The sequence below is a fragment of the Macaca nemestrina genome, chromosome 15 (genome assembly GCF_043159975.1).
Source record: "Macaca nemestrina isolate mMacNem1 chromosome 15, mMacNem.hap1, whole genome shotgun sequence".
Lineage (NCBI taxonomy): Eukaryota > Metazoa > Chordata > Mammalia > Primates > Cercopithecidae > Macaca > Macaca nemestrina.
In genome coordinates this window covers 51046552-51061762 of record NC_092139.1, presented here as the reverse complement: position 1 = coordinate 51061762, position 15211 = coordinate 51046552, and the positions used below count along the sequence as shown (strand labels likewise).

Genomic DNA, 15211 nt, shown 5'->3' with positions numbered 1-15211 from the left:
CGTAGATAGACAAGCACACATGTGCATGTTCGTAATAGCCAGGGGTACTAGGACATTTAAGATGCATCTGTTTCCCCACCAAAGTTGGCTTGTACTTACATAGTTGGAGGCCAGGTCCGGGTGGAGATAGTCAATCCCTGGGAAAAGACAACAATAACACAGGAACCAAAGGTTAATACCTGCCACTGTGTCCTCAGGAAAGCTGCCCATGAAAGTGCCCTCTTTATGGGGCTGGTGCCAGAAAGCTTGCCATGGGGGTGAGTGCCCCGTCACAAAGCTCCCAGCCTTGCACCTCCTTTCTGTGTGGAGGTGGGAAGGTGGGCTGCACTGCCAGAGCAGAGAGACAGCTGCCCCAGACACGCTTGAGAGTGAAGCCAATTAGAGTTTGAGGCCCAAGGATAACACTTCTGACATAAATGTCAGCACTAAGGGGCTTTGTGACAGTGAGATGGATGGTTCATCAGAGCACTGATCTAAAAGAGATTTGTAGAAATCTTGACATTTTTAAAGCATCAACTGGCATTTCTCTGAAATGAAACTGGCCCTGGGGAGGAAAAGTGATTATTATTTAACAGGGCATGGACAGCAATGGATTAGGAGAATGTACTCCGGCATGGAAATAATAAGAGAACATGGCTGGGCGAGAAAAGCCATTAGGCAAAGGGCAAATGGTTTCCAGTGAGGTGTTGCTGGTTGGGAGCTGAAGCTTATCTCTTCAGAATGTGGCTTTCCAGGAAGCCTGAGGCTTGAATGTCTCCGCAGGAGCCCTGCTTTCTCCTGAATGGTGGCCTGTCTTGTTGCCCAGTAGTCATTCCAAGGGTAAAATCATGGGCTATGAGCACTACTGAGTTCCATCAGACCCTTGGACCTCAGAAAGCATCATGAAACTTCAAGGGCGATTGAAAAGCTCTCATTTGGGTTTGCAAAACCACATAATCTTTGCAGCAGTTACATCTGAGCATCTAGCCCTCCAAGAAACAGGGCAGGTTCTTGACACCATCTAGCATAATTGTTACAAATGTAGGTTTTTGGAGTCAAAGACAGGCATTTGAGTCCCAACCACCCTGATAACTGCCTGCAAGACTTCAGGTAAGTTGCTTAGATTCTGTGCTAGTTTTCCTTTTTCACCAACTGGGGGTAAGAACAATGGAGGGACTAAAGAAACGAATGCATGTGGTATGCTTGGCCCAGCAGCTGGTGCATTTAATAACTACATGGGGATACAGATTCTAAAAGCCATAAGTATCATTAAATACTTGCCAAAGCTGCTATCTTCACTGCATGCTTACCAAGGCTGGGCCACCATTAGAAATTTGCTTTCCCAAAAAGAGCTTGTATTAGGATGCATATTTCTAAAAAGGAATTTTGCTTTTTTTTTTTTTTTTTCTTCGGGTTATACAATTAGTAACTGGACCGAGAGTCACTAATCTACAGCACATGTGTTAGGTTTTATTGTTTTATTGTTGATTTTGATAAGTGAAGCAATTGCTGTCACTATGTGTGCTTTCTATAGCTTGGGAGACTATAGTCCCCAGCCCAAATCATTATGCCTCTCCTCCCACTTGCCTCCTGAGGTCTTCAGAGGGAAAGGCATCAGAATATTTAAAGACTAATATTTAAAAAAGTTGTTAACCCTTGTTCTGGATCCTAATTCAAAGATGGTCAATTTTGGTCAGGTACGTAATCCTGGTGCTTTGGGAGGCTGAGGCAGGAGGATTGCTTGAGATCAGGAGTTCAAGACCAGCCTGGGTAAGATAGTGAGATCCTGTCTCTATAAAAATTAAGGACATCACTGCACACTAATCTGGGAAACACAGCAAGACCCTGTCTCTAAAAGAAAGCAAACAAACATCCCAAAAAGCAAATCAAGAAACATCCCCCCAGGAAAATGGTCAGTTTAGGCTGTGGGGTGAAGTTGGGGATGAGCATAGGCTTTGAAATCAGTGGATCCAGTTCCACTCCAGGCTTAGACATTAACACTTGTGTGGCTTTAGCCAAGTGACATAATCTCTCTGAGCTTTAGTTTCCATGTATTTGAAATGGGACTATTATTTACTTTGCAAAGCAGTTTTCAAGACTAGAGACAATTCGTTGAAAGTCTTCAGCTTATAGGAAACACTTATTACATCCTATTTCTTATTATCATTAGTCCTATCATCTACCACATCTCTGGGGTAGTGTGGATATGCAGAAGAACAGAAACATTAAAAAATATCCACTTGGTTTTAGCATATTGTGTTGAAATTAAATTAAATTATTTGTAGCTTAAATTTCGTGAACTTGTTGGGTGAAAAATTTTCATAATTTATACCTAAATATAAATTATCAAAAATATAATTTATTTTTACAATACATAAATATAAAATTATAATAAAATATTATTTGGTAAATTTTAAAATTTAATAAAATATTAAAAATATAATTTATATTTTTAAATATTTATATTTTAAAATATATCCTCTGGATGTGTCTTCTTTTACACTTTTATCTGGATCAAACAAACTTATCTAGATAAGTGTAAAAAAAGACACACCCAGAGAATATAGTTTCCAACAGGAAGTCAATTTTTAAAACATGGTTTCATGTTCTGAGAATGGAAGCTGTTGAAGAGAAAAATCCTCCAAGAAATAGTAGTGTCTTCTCTGTCAAGGGAAAATATTGGAGCAAGGAGATAATTTGAGACCAGAAGTAAATTAGAATTAAAACAAGATAAAGTTAGCCTAATTAAAATAAATGATCTTCAATTAGGTTAAGAGGAATACTAAGTGTTAAGTTAGAACAGATACAGACTTTGGTCTGAGAAAGAGAGAGTGATTGATACGACTGTGAAGGACAACAAACACGATTCAGAAAAAGTAATAATGCACTGAAGAATGGAAAATAGTAATTTGGTAATTAGATAGTACTTTAATATTTTTGTATATTTGATTATTTTTTAAGGTGGGAGGTACTAAACACATCTTCCTAATCAGCTTACTTTTAATTCTTACAATATTCTGATATTCATTCTTATATTTCATGCTTTTGTTCATTTCTCAGCAGTGAATGCCAGGCATAGTGTCGGTCCTGGAAAAACTCAGATGATTTAGATGTAGAACCTGAGTCGTACAACTATCTATGGCTCACAGCCTATGGGGGCACCGACTAATCACCAGCCAATCATAATAAAAGTGGCACAGAAATGACAAATACTTGGTTATAATTTTATTCATAAATCATTAGTATCCTATCATCAATTTGAAACTTTTCAGAAAGTCTAATCCACAATAGTCCCAATTCTCAGGAAGCTGTGACAGTCCTGGAGACCTCAAGGAACTAGAAAGGAGCTCCATGTGCATATTCCTAGTTAGAATATGAATAGTTCACTTGAGATGCATAGCATGTCAGAGCCCTGGCCCTGAGCTCCAGTTCTTTAACCCTAACCCTAACCCTGGAGCCTTGGGGCCCAGGCAGAGAACTGCCATGGGGTGGGGCTACCATAGAAAACCCCCACCAGAGCAATGCCCAGTGGAGCTGTGGGGGTGGGACTGCCCTGAGACCCCAGAACTGCAGAGCCACTAACATGTGATTCCAGTGTGGGAGAATGGCAGGCATGAGACTCCACCCCATGAGAGCTGCTGCTTGGGCTGTGCCCAGTGAAGCCATGGGGTGGGGTTATTAGGAGCCTTGGAGGCCCAGATCCCACCCCAGTGTGTCCAGAAGGTGGGACATAGAGTCAGAAAAGGTTACTCTCAAGTCTCAGAGTTTATGTTTGCCATTTTGGATTTTGGCCTTACTGCAGACCTGTTACTCCTTTCTTCTTTCCTACTTCTCCCTTTGGGAATGGGAATATACGTTCTATGCCTGTGTCACCACTGTATTTTGGAAACATGTAACTTGTTTGATTTTACAAGTTCACAGCTGGACAGCAATTTGCCTCAGGATGAATCGTACCTTGAGTTTCACCCATCTCTGATTTAGATGATATTTAGATGAGACTCTGGGCTTTAGACTTTTATGTTGGTGCTGGAACAAATGAAGACTTTTGGGGCTACTGGGCTGGGATAAGTGTATTTGTATGTGAAGGACACAAATTTTTGGCGTGGGGGTGGGCAGGGTGAAACGCTGTGATTTGAGTGTTTGTGTCCCTCTAAAAATATACGTTGAAACTTAATCCTTAGTTGCAATAGTGTTTCGAAGTGGGGCCTTTAGGAGGTGCTTAGGTCGTGAGGGCTGTGCCTTTGTGAATGGGGTTCATGCTCTTGTAAAAGGGCTTGAAGGAGAGAGTTCATCCCTTTGTTACCCCTTCCACCAGGGGAGGACACAGTGTTTGTCCCCTCCACAGGATGCAGCAACAAGGGGCCATCTTGGAAGCAGAGAGCAAGCCCTTATCAGATACCGAATTTGCGATTTCCCAGCCTCCAGAAGTGTGAGAAATACGTTTCTGTTACTTATAAATGACCTCGTCTAGGGTATTTTGTTATAGCATCAGGAACGGACTAAGACAGGCACATTGTAAACATCCACAGCCAACCACCTGGAGTCCTGTCGGGGCAGGGTAGAGTTTATAGCCATTCTGGTGAGTAAGACCTCAAGACCAAATTATAGTAAAGCACAACATGTTGGCACTCTTTTTGACTGTCCCAAATGAGCTCCAGTGGTAGCCAGCACCAACCACCAGCCCTGGGAGTGCACCGTCATGGATGTGCAGCCCAGCTGGGCCTTCAGAAGACTGCAGCCCAGCTAACATCGCAACCGCATGAGCAACACTGAGTGAGCAGTGCCCAGCCAGGCTCTTCCCAGGTTCCTGTGCCACAAAATCATCATCAAAGATAAATAGCGACTTTAAGCTGCTAAGTGTTGGGGTTGGATAGGGTTTGGCTGTGTCCTCCCCCAAATCTCATCTTGAATTATAGCTCCCATAATGCCCACGGGCATTGGGGGGACCCAGCAGGGGATAATTAAATCATGGGGGTGGTTTCCCCCATACTGTTTTCGTGGTAGTGAGTAAGTCTCACGAGATCTGATATAAGTCTCACGAGATCTGATGGTTTTATCAGGGGAAACTTCCTTCACTTGGCTCTCATTCTGTCTCCTGCCCACTGCCATGTAAGACACGCTTTTCTCTCCTGCCATGATCGTGGGGCCTCCCCAGCCACATGGAGCTGTGAGTCCATTAAACCTCTTTTTCTTTATAAATTACCCAGTCTGGGTATGTCTTTATCAGCAACGTGAAAACGGACTAATACAGGATTATTTGTTACACAGCAAAAGTAACTGGAGCAGCCACCCTGCTGGACCTTCCTACTGCTTTTCTATGTGATGCAGAGTTCTAAATTTCTCAGAAGGGTGTGGGTGACTGTCTGGTCCTCAGGCTTGAATCTTTACTCACATGAATGAGGCCCCCATTCACAAAGTCTCACCAGGAAGGCAGAGCAAAGGATTAGGTTTCAAGTACCAAGAATGGTGGTTAGAATTAGTTGTGAGACTTTGGGCAGTTTCTTGTCTCCCTAAACCTCAGTTTCTTCATCTGTAAAATGGGGATTATAATAATACCAACCTTAGGGAATAACTGTGGTTGTATTTCCAAAATGTTAAGCAGTGTCTAGAAAATAGTGATTACTCAATAAATGTTAGTCGTTTTTACTGTTAGTTGTTTATTTTTACTTCAGTTTGAAGCTCCCTCTGACCTTACCTCACTGGCCTTCCATCTCACTTCCTTGGCTCCATCTGATAATGGCTAAAGGTCTTGACCCATACCTTCTCTGATCTTGTGTGATCTTGAGAATCAGCCACCTGCTCTGAATTATTCTTGGGTTGGATGACTCTTATCCATCCTTGTATCTTGTCATGATCACATTCCATTTTCCAGGTCAAGTTCCGAACTCTAAACAATTCCATTACAGTAAAAGGGATGACGTCGTCATCATTAAGTGGGGTCCTTGCTAACGTTTACATAAGTGAAATGTCCTAGTAGACCCTTAAGAAATAATTTCTGCCCCTTTGGACAGCAGCTAACCCTGGAGGTCCTCTCCTAGTGATATGTAGCATGTGGAAATGATGTTGCTTTGCACCTAAGTGAAGGCAAGAGATATTTATTGAGCATCAATTGAGTCACTGGATCCAGCAGACAGGATGATGGCTGAGTTTGGAGTTGGGCAACCAGAGATGGGAGGGCGGCTATTAAAACTGGCTGTCCACAAATTGAAACTTCTCCACGCAGATGATTGAACATTTGCCACACAGGCCAACATATGGAGAGGCAGTGTTGATAGAATATGACATTAGTTTTGCCCTTAGGTATCAGGGTTGGCATCTGTGTCTCTCTGTAAACTTAGTTTGGAATATCTTGCCAAGAAAATATCTGGGACATGGCACCATACCATTCATACGTGCAGGTCGTTAAGAGAGAGAATACAGTACTGGTGTTGCCAGCCTTCCCAGTTCTAGCTGTGAGGGCAGAGATGGCCAACTACATGGCAAGAGGCTGCTGAGCATCTGTCTTTGTCCTCACCATGTGGGGAGCTGCCCTTGTCCCAAATGTGCTCATTTTGCTATTCAACAGTGAACTTGGAGAATGGCTTGGTCATCATACTTTTCTTCAGTTATCATACTGAATAGCATGTGATGCATTAAAAATGGCCACAAATTCAGAGTTTATTTCCTTTCCACTTGAATCGGATTGGCCCTGGAACCATTCATCCAACGTAAGTGGCAGAGTGACCAGTGCCCATTCCAGGTCTAGCCTTTAAGAGGACTGGCAGCTTCTGCTTCTTCTCTTTTGGAATGCCTGCTCTTGGGAGTCCTGAGCCACCTGTAAGAAATCCATCTACCTTGCTGGGGGCCTCATGTGAGAGGAGAGGTCCTCAGACTCCATGGAAAGGGAGGGAGGCTGAGCCCTTTCAGCCTCCCAGTGGAGCCTCTAGTTGACTCCAGCCTCAACTGCCTTCTGACTCTACCTGCATGATAGACTCCAGTAGAACTTGCAGAACTGTCCAGCTGAACTCCAGCAACCCACAGAACTGTGAGAGATAATAATATGGTTGTTTTTTTAAACCACTCAATGTTGGGATGCTTTGTTCTGCAGCAGTAATTGACTACAACAAAGAAGAAACCAGGGATTGTAATTGGGGGGCAGAGTTTACTTTTTTGGGAACCCGAAGGCCATTAATCAGCTGAAGAAAGAACATCAAATGAGAAATTCTGCGGGGACTTTCTAAAGGGCTTGCCTTTCCATGTGGAACTGGGTCAGGAGCCAATGACTTTAGGAGTCAGTCAAGGAACTTTCAGTTAAAGAATTCTGAAATGGGCATCTACAGGACTCTTGGAGTTTTCCTAAGAGCAGAGCAATTGTGCATATGTTGGCACTTTAGTGCCACTTTTAGGGAGGCTTCTGTGGTCCCCAGCTGGGGATACCCGGTAGATACGCTGTTAGAATTGGTTATCACAATATCTCCTAGGTAGGTTTCCCCCAAACCCTGATGCATCTTTTTCCTGGGTGAGCTGGCCTGAACCCCTTTGCAACAGTTTCCAAGAACAAGTGTTAGAAAGGAAGAAACATTTATAAACTTCTGACATCTGAGCACACACACTCTCATGCAGGGATCCTTTCTTCTTGTGAGAGCCCTTGGCCTCTGGAGGAAGGTGTTACATCCACTTAAAAATGTCTCATACATCAGAAAACTTTGAGGCATTGTTTTTATGTTGATATTTAATGAGCCAACACAAGACAACACAGGTTTTAAGCAGGCTGGCTCCTCTTGGTTTCCTCTGTCGTTTCTGCTTCAAAGCTTTACTTTAAGGAACATAGTGTTCTGTTCTTTGAGGATCTTCAGATGGGAAAGGCTGCATTGTTTCATCTCTGTGTAGCCTTTGTATATAATTGGATCAATAATGCACAGTGGAGCTTTTTGCTGGCGGACCCAGATGGGTGATGGAGGGCAATAAGACGTCCCCAGTGAAACGACTACAGGCAGCGATTCTCCACAGGGCCAAGGACGTGTGTGGTTGGAAAAATGCCAATTCATCAAGCCCATTGGTTTTCATATCACAAACTATAGAAAATGAAGCCCTGCTAAGTCTTTGGTAGGCTCGCAGGATGAATAACATGTAAGGAGTGTCTGTAATAAAAGGTTATCAAAGGCTACTTTACAAGGGTTCATTCTGAAAGCAGCAATAAAGTAAAATTTCCCCAAGCTCCAATCCTGTTACTGAAAAGCTGTTTTATGGATGTAGAGTCGCACTAATGTAACTTTCTCTGATGATGAAAATGGAATTGAATTTCAGCAGCTGCTAGCCCCAGGTGGGTATGAAGAACTTGAGGCTAGTGTGATTGAGGAACTGAAATAAAGTTTTACATTTTACGTAGCTTTAATTAATTAAAATGTAAAATTAAATAGGCACATATGGCTAGTGGCGACTACATTGGATAGTGTGGGTCTAGATAAATTGATGGTAAATATGAAGAGATTTAGAGGACATTTTAAGGTAAAGTGTAAGCAGTAAGAAATTACGGTTGAGTGACAGGCAGTTTTCATGTATTCATTTGTTTAGTTTATTATTTATTTATTCAAAAAATATTTGTTAAGTGCAACCTCAAGTTTGAGGACCACTGATTGGAAGAAAGGTGAAGATTTGGTCACAGTGCAGTGTGGTCATAGGCCCAGTATCTTGCTATTCCATCTCTGGTTAGCATCTCCAAAACAGTACCAACTTTATCGAAAGGCAAGCAAAGGCACGCTTATTTCCAAATGATGCACAGGCTTCAAAATACTCACCATCATCCATAATTCCAATGGTAACACCCTTCCCTGTGTATCCCAGCTCCCAGGCTTCAGCCACATTCAAATCAAGGCCAGGAGTGCCATCAGCTTGGCCAGTATTGATCTGGTACAGGAATTTCAAAGCAAAGAATGGTATCAGTTTGGTGTTGTAAAGCACCCATATACATATTTACTTGACATGCTCTATAGCCATCTAATATTCCAGGACCAGCTCAAAGGCCACTTCCATGAAACAGTGCTTTTGGGTGTCCCTCCTAACCTACCTATAGCGTTTCCTTTCCATTTTTTTTTTTTTTTGGGTATAAACACTTAGTGTTTTCTGTTTTCTGTAAATATGCAAACATAGTTTCAATCCCCTCATATCTTATAACTAGATCACTATCTTTAAACTTTTTCTATAAAAGAGCTGCTATTGTAGGAAACCCTCCCTGATTTAGAATTAAATGCTCACTTTCATACCTCTTTGTTTATACCTCATGTTTTGAATTTACAGCATATTTTGGATTATTCTTATTTGAATATAACTTCTTACTAAATAACAATATCTTTTGCAGGAGGTAACATGTCCTAGTTAATCTTTGTAATTTCAGTGCCACCACACTAAGTCTTGTTCAAAAGTATTTGTTGAACGGAATTAAAGAAAACTGGCTCACCTTTAGTGCATGTTCTAATGCTGAAAAAGAAATCCGAAAGCCCCTCATCCTGGCCCCCAAAAATATTTCAGAAGAGAAAGAAAGGAAAACAAAGAGCAATTCCACGTTAACATGTTCATTCCCATCTTTTCATGCGTCTTTGTACTGTGTAGGTTTTCTCCAGGATGGATTGTAAAAAGAATAATAAAGTCAGAACTTGTATTGGCAAAAGCCCACAGTGATCAGTGGCTATTGTGATATTGCTAAAACATTGTGTGATTGTCATTAGGGCTCTTTAAAAAATTTACCATGCTCTTTCTTCTAGAGACACGTTAAGACTACACCTCTCCATCCACTCTGAAGTTAGAATGGCGGATGACTAATTTTGGCCAATGGCATGTGATCTCACGTGCCATTTTTCACATCCAGGCAGAAACTTTAAGAGGTTCTTTTAAAAATTCTATTACCCCTTTTCCTTGCTGAGGGGCTCATGAAAGCAGTGTGGGAATGGAGCTCAGATGGAGGTTGGTCAGCCTGCGTTTCTGAGCAATTATGAAGCATGGGCTGTGTAGCAAAACTGAGAAACAAGCCTTGCTTTTGATAAGCTACTGTGATCTGAGGGTTGTTCATTGTTGCAACAAACCTAGCCTTTCCTGACTAACACAAATACACTCATTCAATTACCCATACTGGATTTTCGGACTTCCATGCCAAAAAGCATAAGGCAGAGTCAAGCTCTGCAGCCCCAGGAGGGAAATTGTGATGAATTCCTGTAATGTAGCCGTCCGCAAGGCTGTAATTTAGTTCTCTCTCTTGTTCATCACTTTTTAATCTTAAATAAAATAAAGTTTCATTCACATTTACAAATTAGTCACTCCCTTTTGTCAATATGCCCTGCAGTTCAGCTTGGTTTGGAGTCACTGATCCCTTTTTAAACATATCTCGGCCAGTCCAAATGGATCATGATGAACTGTTGGTGACCCACAAAATGCTCACTTCACCAGACAAAATGGGTTTTAGTGCCTCCAAGCCTTCATCAGTTAAGCCCCATGGAATTGATTTCCTGCCATTGTTTTAGGAAGCATTAATAGATGCTCTTTTTGCTACTTTAGTCTCCAAGCTATCTTGCTAGCCCCTTGGGAAGTCATTGGATCCTTTCTTTCAGGCCTGTGACTTCATTATGTCCCCTGTTACTCTGTCTGTTGAGACCCCTGCATTACTCTTCCCAGACCTCTGATTTGACTTTTATATAGTTTTGCAAGTCTTCAGTTATACACTGGTGCACTTTTTCAGAATCAAAGAGAATTCCATCAGTTGTTGGTCATAGCCTGGACCCTAGGAGACCAGGGCTACTCAGCAGTTCCAGAAGAAAGCAGATTAGAGAACTAGATGCACAGGTCGTGACAGAAAATCAATACATATGGAAGGGGACAGAGAGGGTCACTGAGTTGGATACTGGCTAACATCCTAGTGAATAATGAGGATACAAGAATACATCTTTTATCCAGAGTCTCAAGATGAGAAATGTCCAAAAGGACATAAAGACACTCACCAGATACCATTGCTTTGTAAAAAGAGGATCGTTCATGTTGATGTCGATCTCATTGATGTCTCTGTAACCTCGCTTTTTTCGGTCAAATCCTTCCTGCTGTAAAGCCATCTTTACCTGGAATGACAATGCTGACATATTACCTGAATATAATCTGAACATTCCCTCTTCTGGAATTTGTCTCCATGAATCCAAATTTCATTTGTATATCAGGTGTATTTTTTTTTCTTCAGCAAAAGCAAGTTCATCTCATATACATGCTCACCTTACCATTATTATTATTATTATTATTATTATTATTTTGTAGAGATAGGGAGCCTCACTATAGTTCCCAGGCTGGTCTCGAACTCCTGAGCTCAAGCGATCTGCCTGCCTCGGCCTCCAAAACAGCTGGGATTACAGGCATGAGCCACTGCGCCTGACCCATTACGGTTATTTTACGAGAGCATTTACTTATGGTTGCACTGAACAGACAGGCTTTGGTGATGGCTCAAAGTGAATTTCCCTAAAGTAAGAATTAGATAGAGAAAAGTAATCTTTTCTTTTTTTTTTTTTTGGAGACAGAGTTTCGCTGTTGTTGCCCAGGCCAGAGGGCAATGGCATGATCTTGGCTCACTGCAACCTCGGCCTCCCGGGTTCAAGCGATTCTCCTGCCTCAGGCTCCCAAATAGCTGGGATTACAAGCATGCGCCACCACACCTGGCTAATTTGGTATTTTTAGTAGAGATGGGGCTTCTCCATGTTGGTCAGGCTGGTCTTGAACTCCCAACCTCAGGTGATCCACTCACCTTGGCCTCCCAAAGGGCTGGGATTACAGGCATGAACCACCGCACCTGGCTGAGAAAAGTATTCTTAAAGAAAATAATGTGGTAGGGGTCATTAAGTGAAATAAAACAATGGAAGATTTCTATTAACGAGAGAGGATTGATGTGGATTCAGGAAGGGAGAGAGTGAAAACGGCACAGATAATTTTTCTGGAGGGCTTCCCAGCCTTTAATTTGTTGACAGTACTATCACATTTGAGAATCTACTGAAAAAGAAAACTTCCCCAAGACAAGAACAAACAGACAAACAATGAAGCCTGCCTGGAGAGCCAACAGATCCCACAGCAAAGTCCTAGAAGGTAAGAGAGGAACCTCTGACAAGAAACTGACAGACGGTGTTGCTGTCCTGGCAGTGACAACATTTCAGTTTTGGATAGTGAGAAAGAACCCCAGGCTCTTGGATGGAAATGCAACTTAGGAGCTGAGTTAGTTCAAGTGGGCTCCCGGCAATGCCTAGGCTTTGTCTCAATCAGGAAACTTGCTTTCACTTGGACAAAGACTAATTTATCATGCAACAGTTGTGGCCAGTCCCTGAACATGTGCAAACCCAAGGATTATGCACATATATAAAAGGGTGCTGCTGGATATCACTATTATATTATAGCCCAACATTTGTTTTTCCTCTTCCCAAATCTCCCCAGTGTATTTGGGGGAATTACCTCCAATCCATCAGGTTCTGTGTTGGTGGAAGTGCAGTTCTAGGTGCCTGTCTGCCACAGGCACTAGAATCTCCCTCTGCCTTAAGGGTGCCTCTGTGGGTGTCTCTCTCCCAGGATTTGAATCTTGGGAAAGTGAAGCAAGGAACAGGATCCCCTGGAGCCCGTCTACCCTGGAGGTTCACTCACTAGGCTCTCCTAGTAAAAGATCCTCACTGTGTTCCTGCAGCCCAGCCCCGGAGCTTTCAAGACTGATCCTCCAACCACCCATTGATTGTGGGCCCCCGATATCTTCCTGACAACTTCTCTCTGGTTGAAGTGAAGCAGAATCAATTTCTGTTGCTTGTCATCAAGAACTCTAATGGATACCAGATGAGAGAAGAACAGCAGGGTCCAGGTCAACAGTGACGGCAGGAAGAGAAGAACGAAGAGACCACAGACGTGGCAGAAAACGCTTCCCCTGCTTACTGTGCTGCCTTGCAGAGGAACCTGTGAAAGGCTAGCTTCTCACCTCTGTACTCTGCACACTGACACGAGAAGGCCTGAAGCTCGTTTTCCAGAGAAATTCTAGCCACGCCAGAAAATCTATACATGTGGAAAACGAGTGTTAAGCGTGGCATTGGCTCTGGGAGTTCTTTGGAGGTATTCCAACAAGGAACAGTCACAGTCACTGTGGTGAACTTAAAAAAAACTCCTTAAAGAAACAGTGAAATTATTAGAAAAATGGGATAGATGGGTGTTTTTATAATGGCAAAAATTTGGACCTAACTAATGCCCATCAAATGGAGATAAATTATAATTCAAAGGTACATATACATATACTTATGCACATGTATGTTTGTATACATATAAATATATGTGTGTATGTGTGTATATATGTGTGTCATACTGTCACATATGTACATATATATGCACACACACATATATATCCTCTTGGAAGACATTGCCAAGTTGGGATTAAATGTGCAATATTTTATGAGAGAAAAATACAAGAAACTGTGATGTAAGTCTGACCCCAAGTAAAGAACAGTGAACACAGTTGGGCGAATTCATCCTTGATTCCCCTGTAACCTAAGGATGGTTTGGTAAAACTATGAGGGATTAAATCTGAGGAGCCCTGTGTCTCCCAGAAATGGGCCTGCCTGAGTTCCCCTGCTGCTCTCAGTCACTGGGGAGAGTGTGGCCTTGTTGACACAGTGACAGATTTCAGAGTGCAGCAGCTGGGGGCCTTGGTCAATTATTTTCCCTGAAGTCAGAGATTTGTGCAGCGTATTCCCATAGCTCTGTGTGCGTGTGTGTGCGCGCACGCGTGCGTATTCATTAACAGAATGTTTAAAATGTTGAAGTAAATGTATAACTCTCCACCTGGAGAGCTATACATTTATGTAGCCATCAGATACACCCATCTCACAACCTTCTTTTACTATGGAAGCAAGAGTGCCTCTTGCACTTGGGAAAGAAGGCATCTGACTTTGGTCATTGCCTCTTCCCATTTTGGTCCCACAACGAGAGAGTAGAGCTTTGTCTGCTCTACTTACTAAACGGAGGCCTTGGTTGACTTTCACTGAGGGATTCCCATTCTATTGGACTCCTTGTCATCAATAACTTCCTTGAGAGGATCTTCTGGGAGCAAGAGCAACTATCACACGGAAATTTGAAAACTCTCAGCAATATGTTGTTTCTCGGTAGCGTGAGAACAATACTCACATCAGATTTCACCTTTATAAATAACAGTGCAGGAATGGCTATTACAGTCACTCCAAACTCATTTAGACCAAGTGCGCTTTAATGAAAAGACTGCTCAAATTCATTTCCATGAAATTAATTTTTAATTCCGTAAATTAGGTTTTAATGGAAACTAGTGATGCTTAGGAATGCTGCACTCTCTGGGCACTGCCTCCTTGCAGCTCAGGAATTTAGGAGTCTTGAGACTGAAGGGGGCTTTCCGAGCCTGTCAGTCTGTCTGTAACTTCTTGTCCACAGTTACACTTTGAAGGAGAGGAACACCTTTAACAATATATGCTTTCACTTGTTACACACAAATAACTGGAAAACTTTTTTTTCCCCACAATGATACCGTGTAACCCTATTAATCATGTTTATTGTTCTGGGTTCTCATTCAATCTTAATTCATATTCATATTTAATTTTTAAAGAGTAGTAATCATACTATAGAACAAGTTGTGAATTCTTTTTTCACTGAGTATCCTACCATAAGAATTTAATATACTGCTACTTAGCTATCATATTTTAATTACTAATGGCTACCTAAATATTCCAGAGTCATATACCACAATTTATCCATTTACCTCTTATTAGTCATTTACATTGTTTTCCATTATAAATAAAATTACCATGACCAGACAGATTAAGTTATAAACTATTTTGGAAGACCTCTGGGAAAGACTGCAGTGTTACAATTCTATGTATGATAAAGCCCTTAATGTCAGAGAAATATTTCCGAGTGTCTAAACTATATTTTCACATTGTTACTAAAAGGTCACTGACTTATTGTCTCTTCCTCCTTCTCTGAATTTTATCCTTCCATACACTATACCTTTTATTACCATTTAGATGTGATACCAATAACATGCACACAGCTTAATTGTTCCCCTTCTCAAAAAATAATGTATAGTTCACTTCTGTATTTAGTTTTAGAATGCTTCCTCAAATAGGGCCATTGGTCTACACGTTTGCATAGACAAAAAATATAAGAAAGAGAAGTCTTTGTTACTGGCTATCATTATTATTTCTATGAGAATATCTTTTAAAAAATTTTAGAAAATTTT

General features: G+C 41.7%; 1 protein-coding gene across 2 annotated transcripts in view; it reads right to left on the bottom strand.

The window, feature by feature from the left end:
• LOC105486861 (proprotein convertase subtilisin/kexin type 2) overlaps nucleotides 1-15211 on the bottom strand; it is a 253633-nt gene that overhangs the window by 112476 nt on the left and 125946 nt on the right. For both annotated transcript variants that reach the window (XM_011749944.2, XM_011749943.2), the window contains 3 exons: nucleotides 10947-11060; nucleotides 8757-8865; nucleotides 100-137 (listed from right to left, as the gene is read on the bottom strand). In XM_011749944.2, coding sequence (XP_011748246.1) covers nucleotides 100-137; nucleotides 8757-8865; nucleotides 10947-11060 — 261 coding nt within the window. The remainder of the gene's footprint in view (nucleotides 1-99; nucleotides 138-8756; nucleotides 8866-10946; nucleotides 11061-15211) is intronic.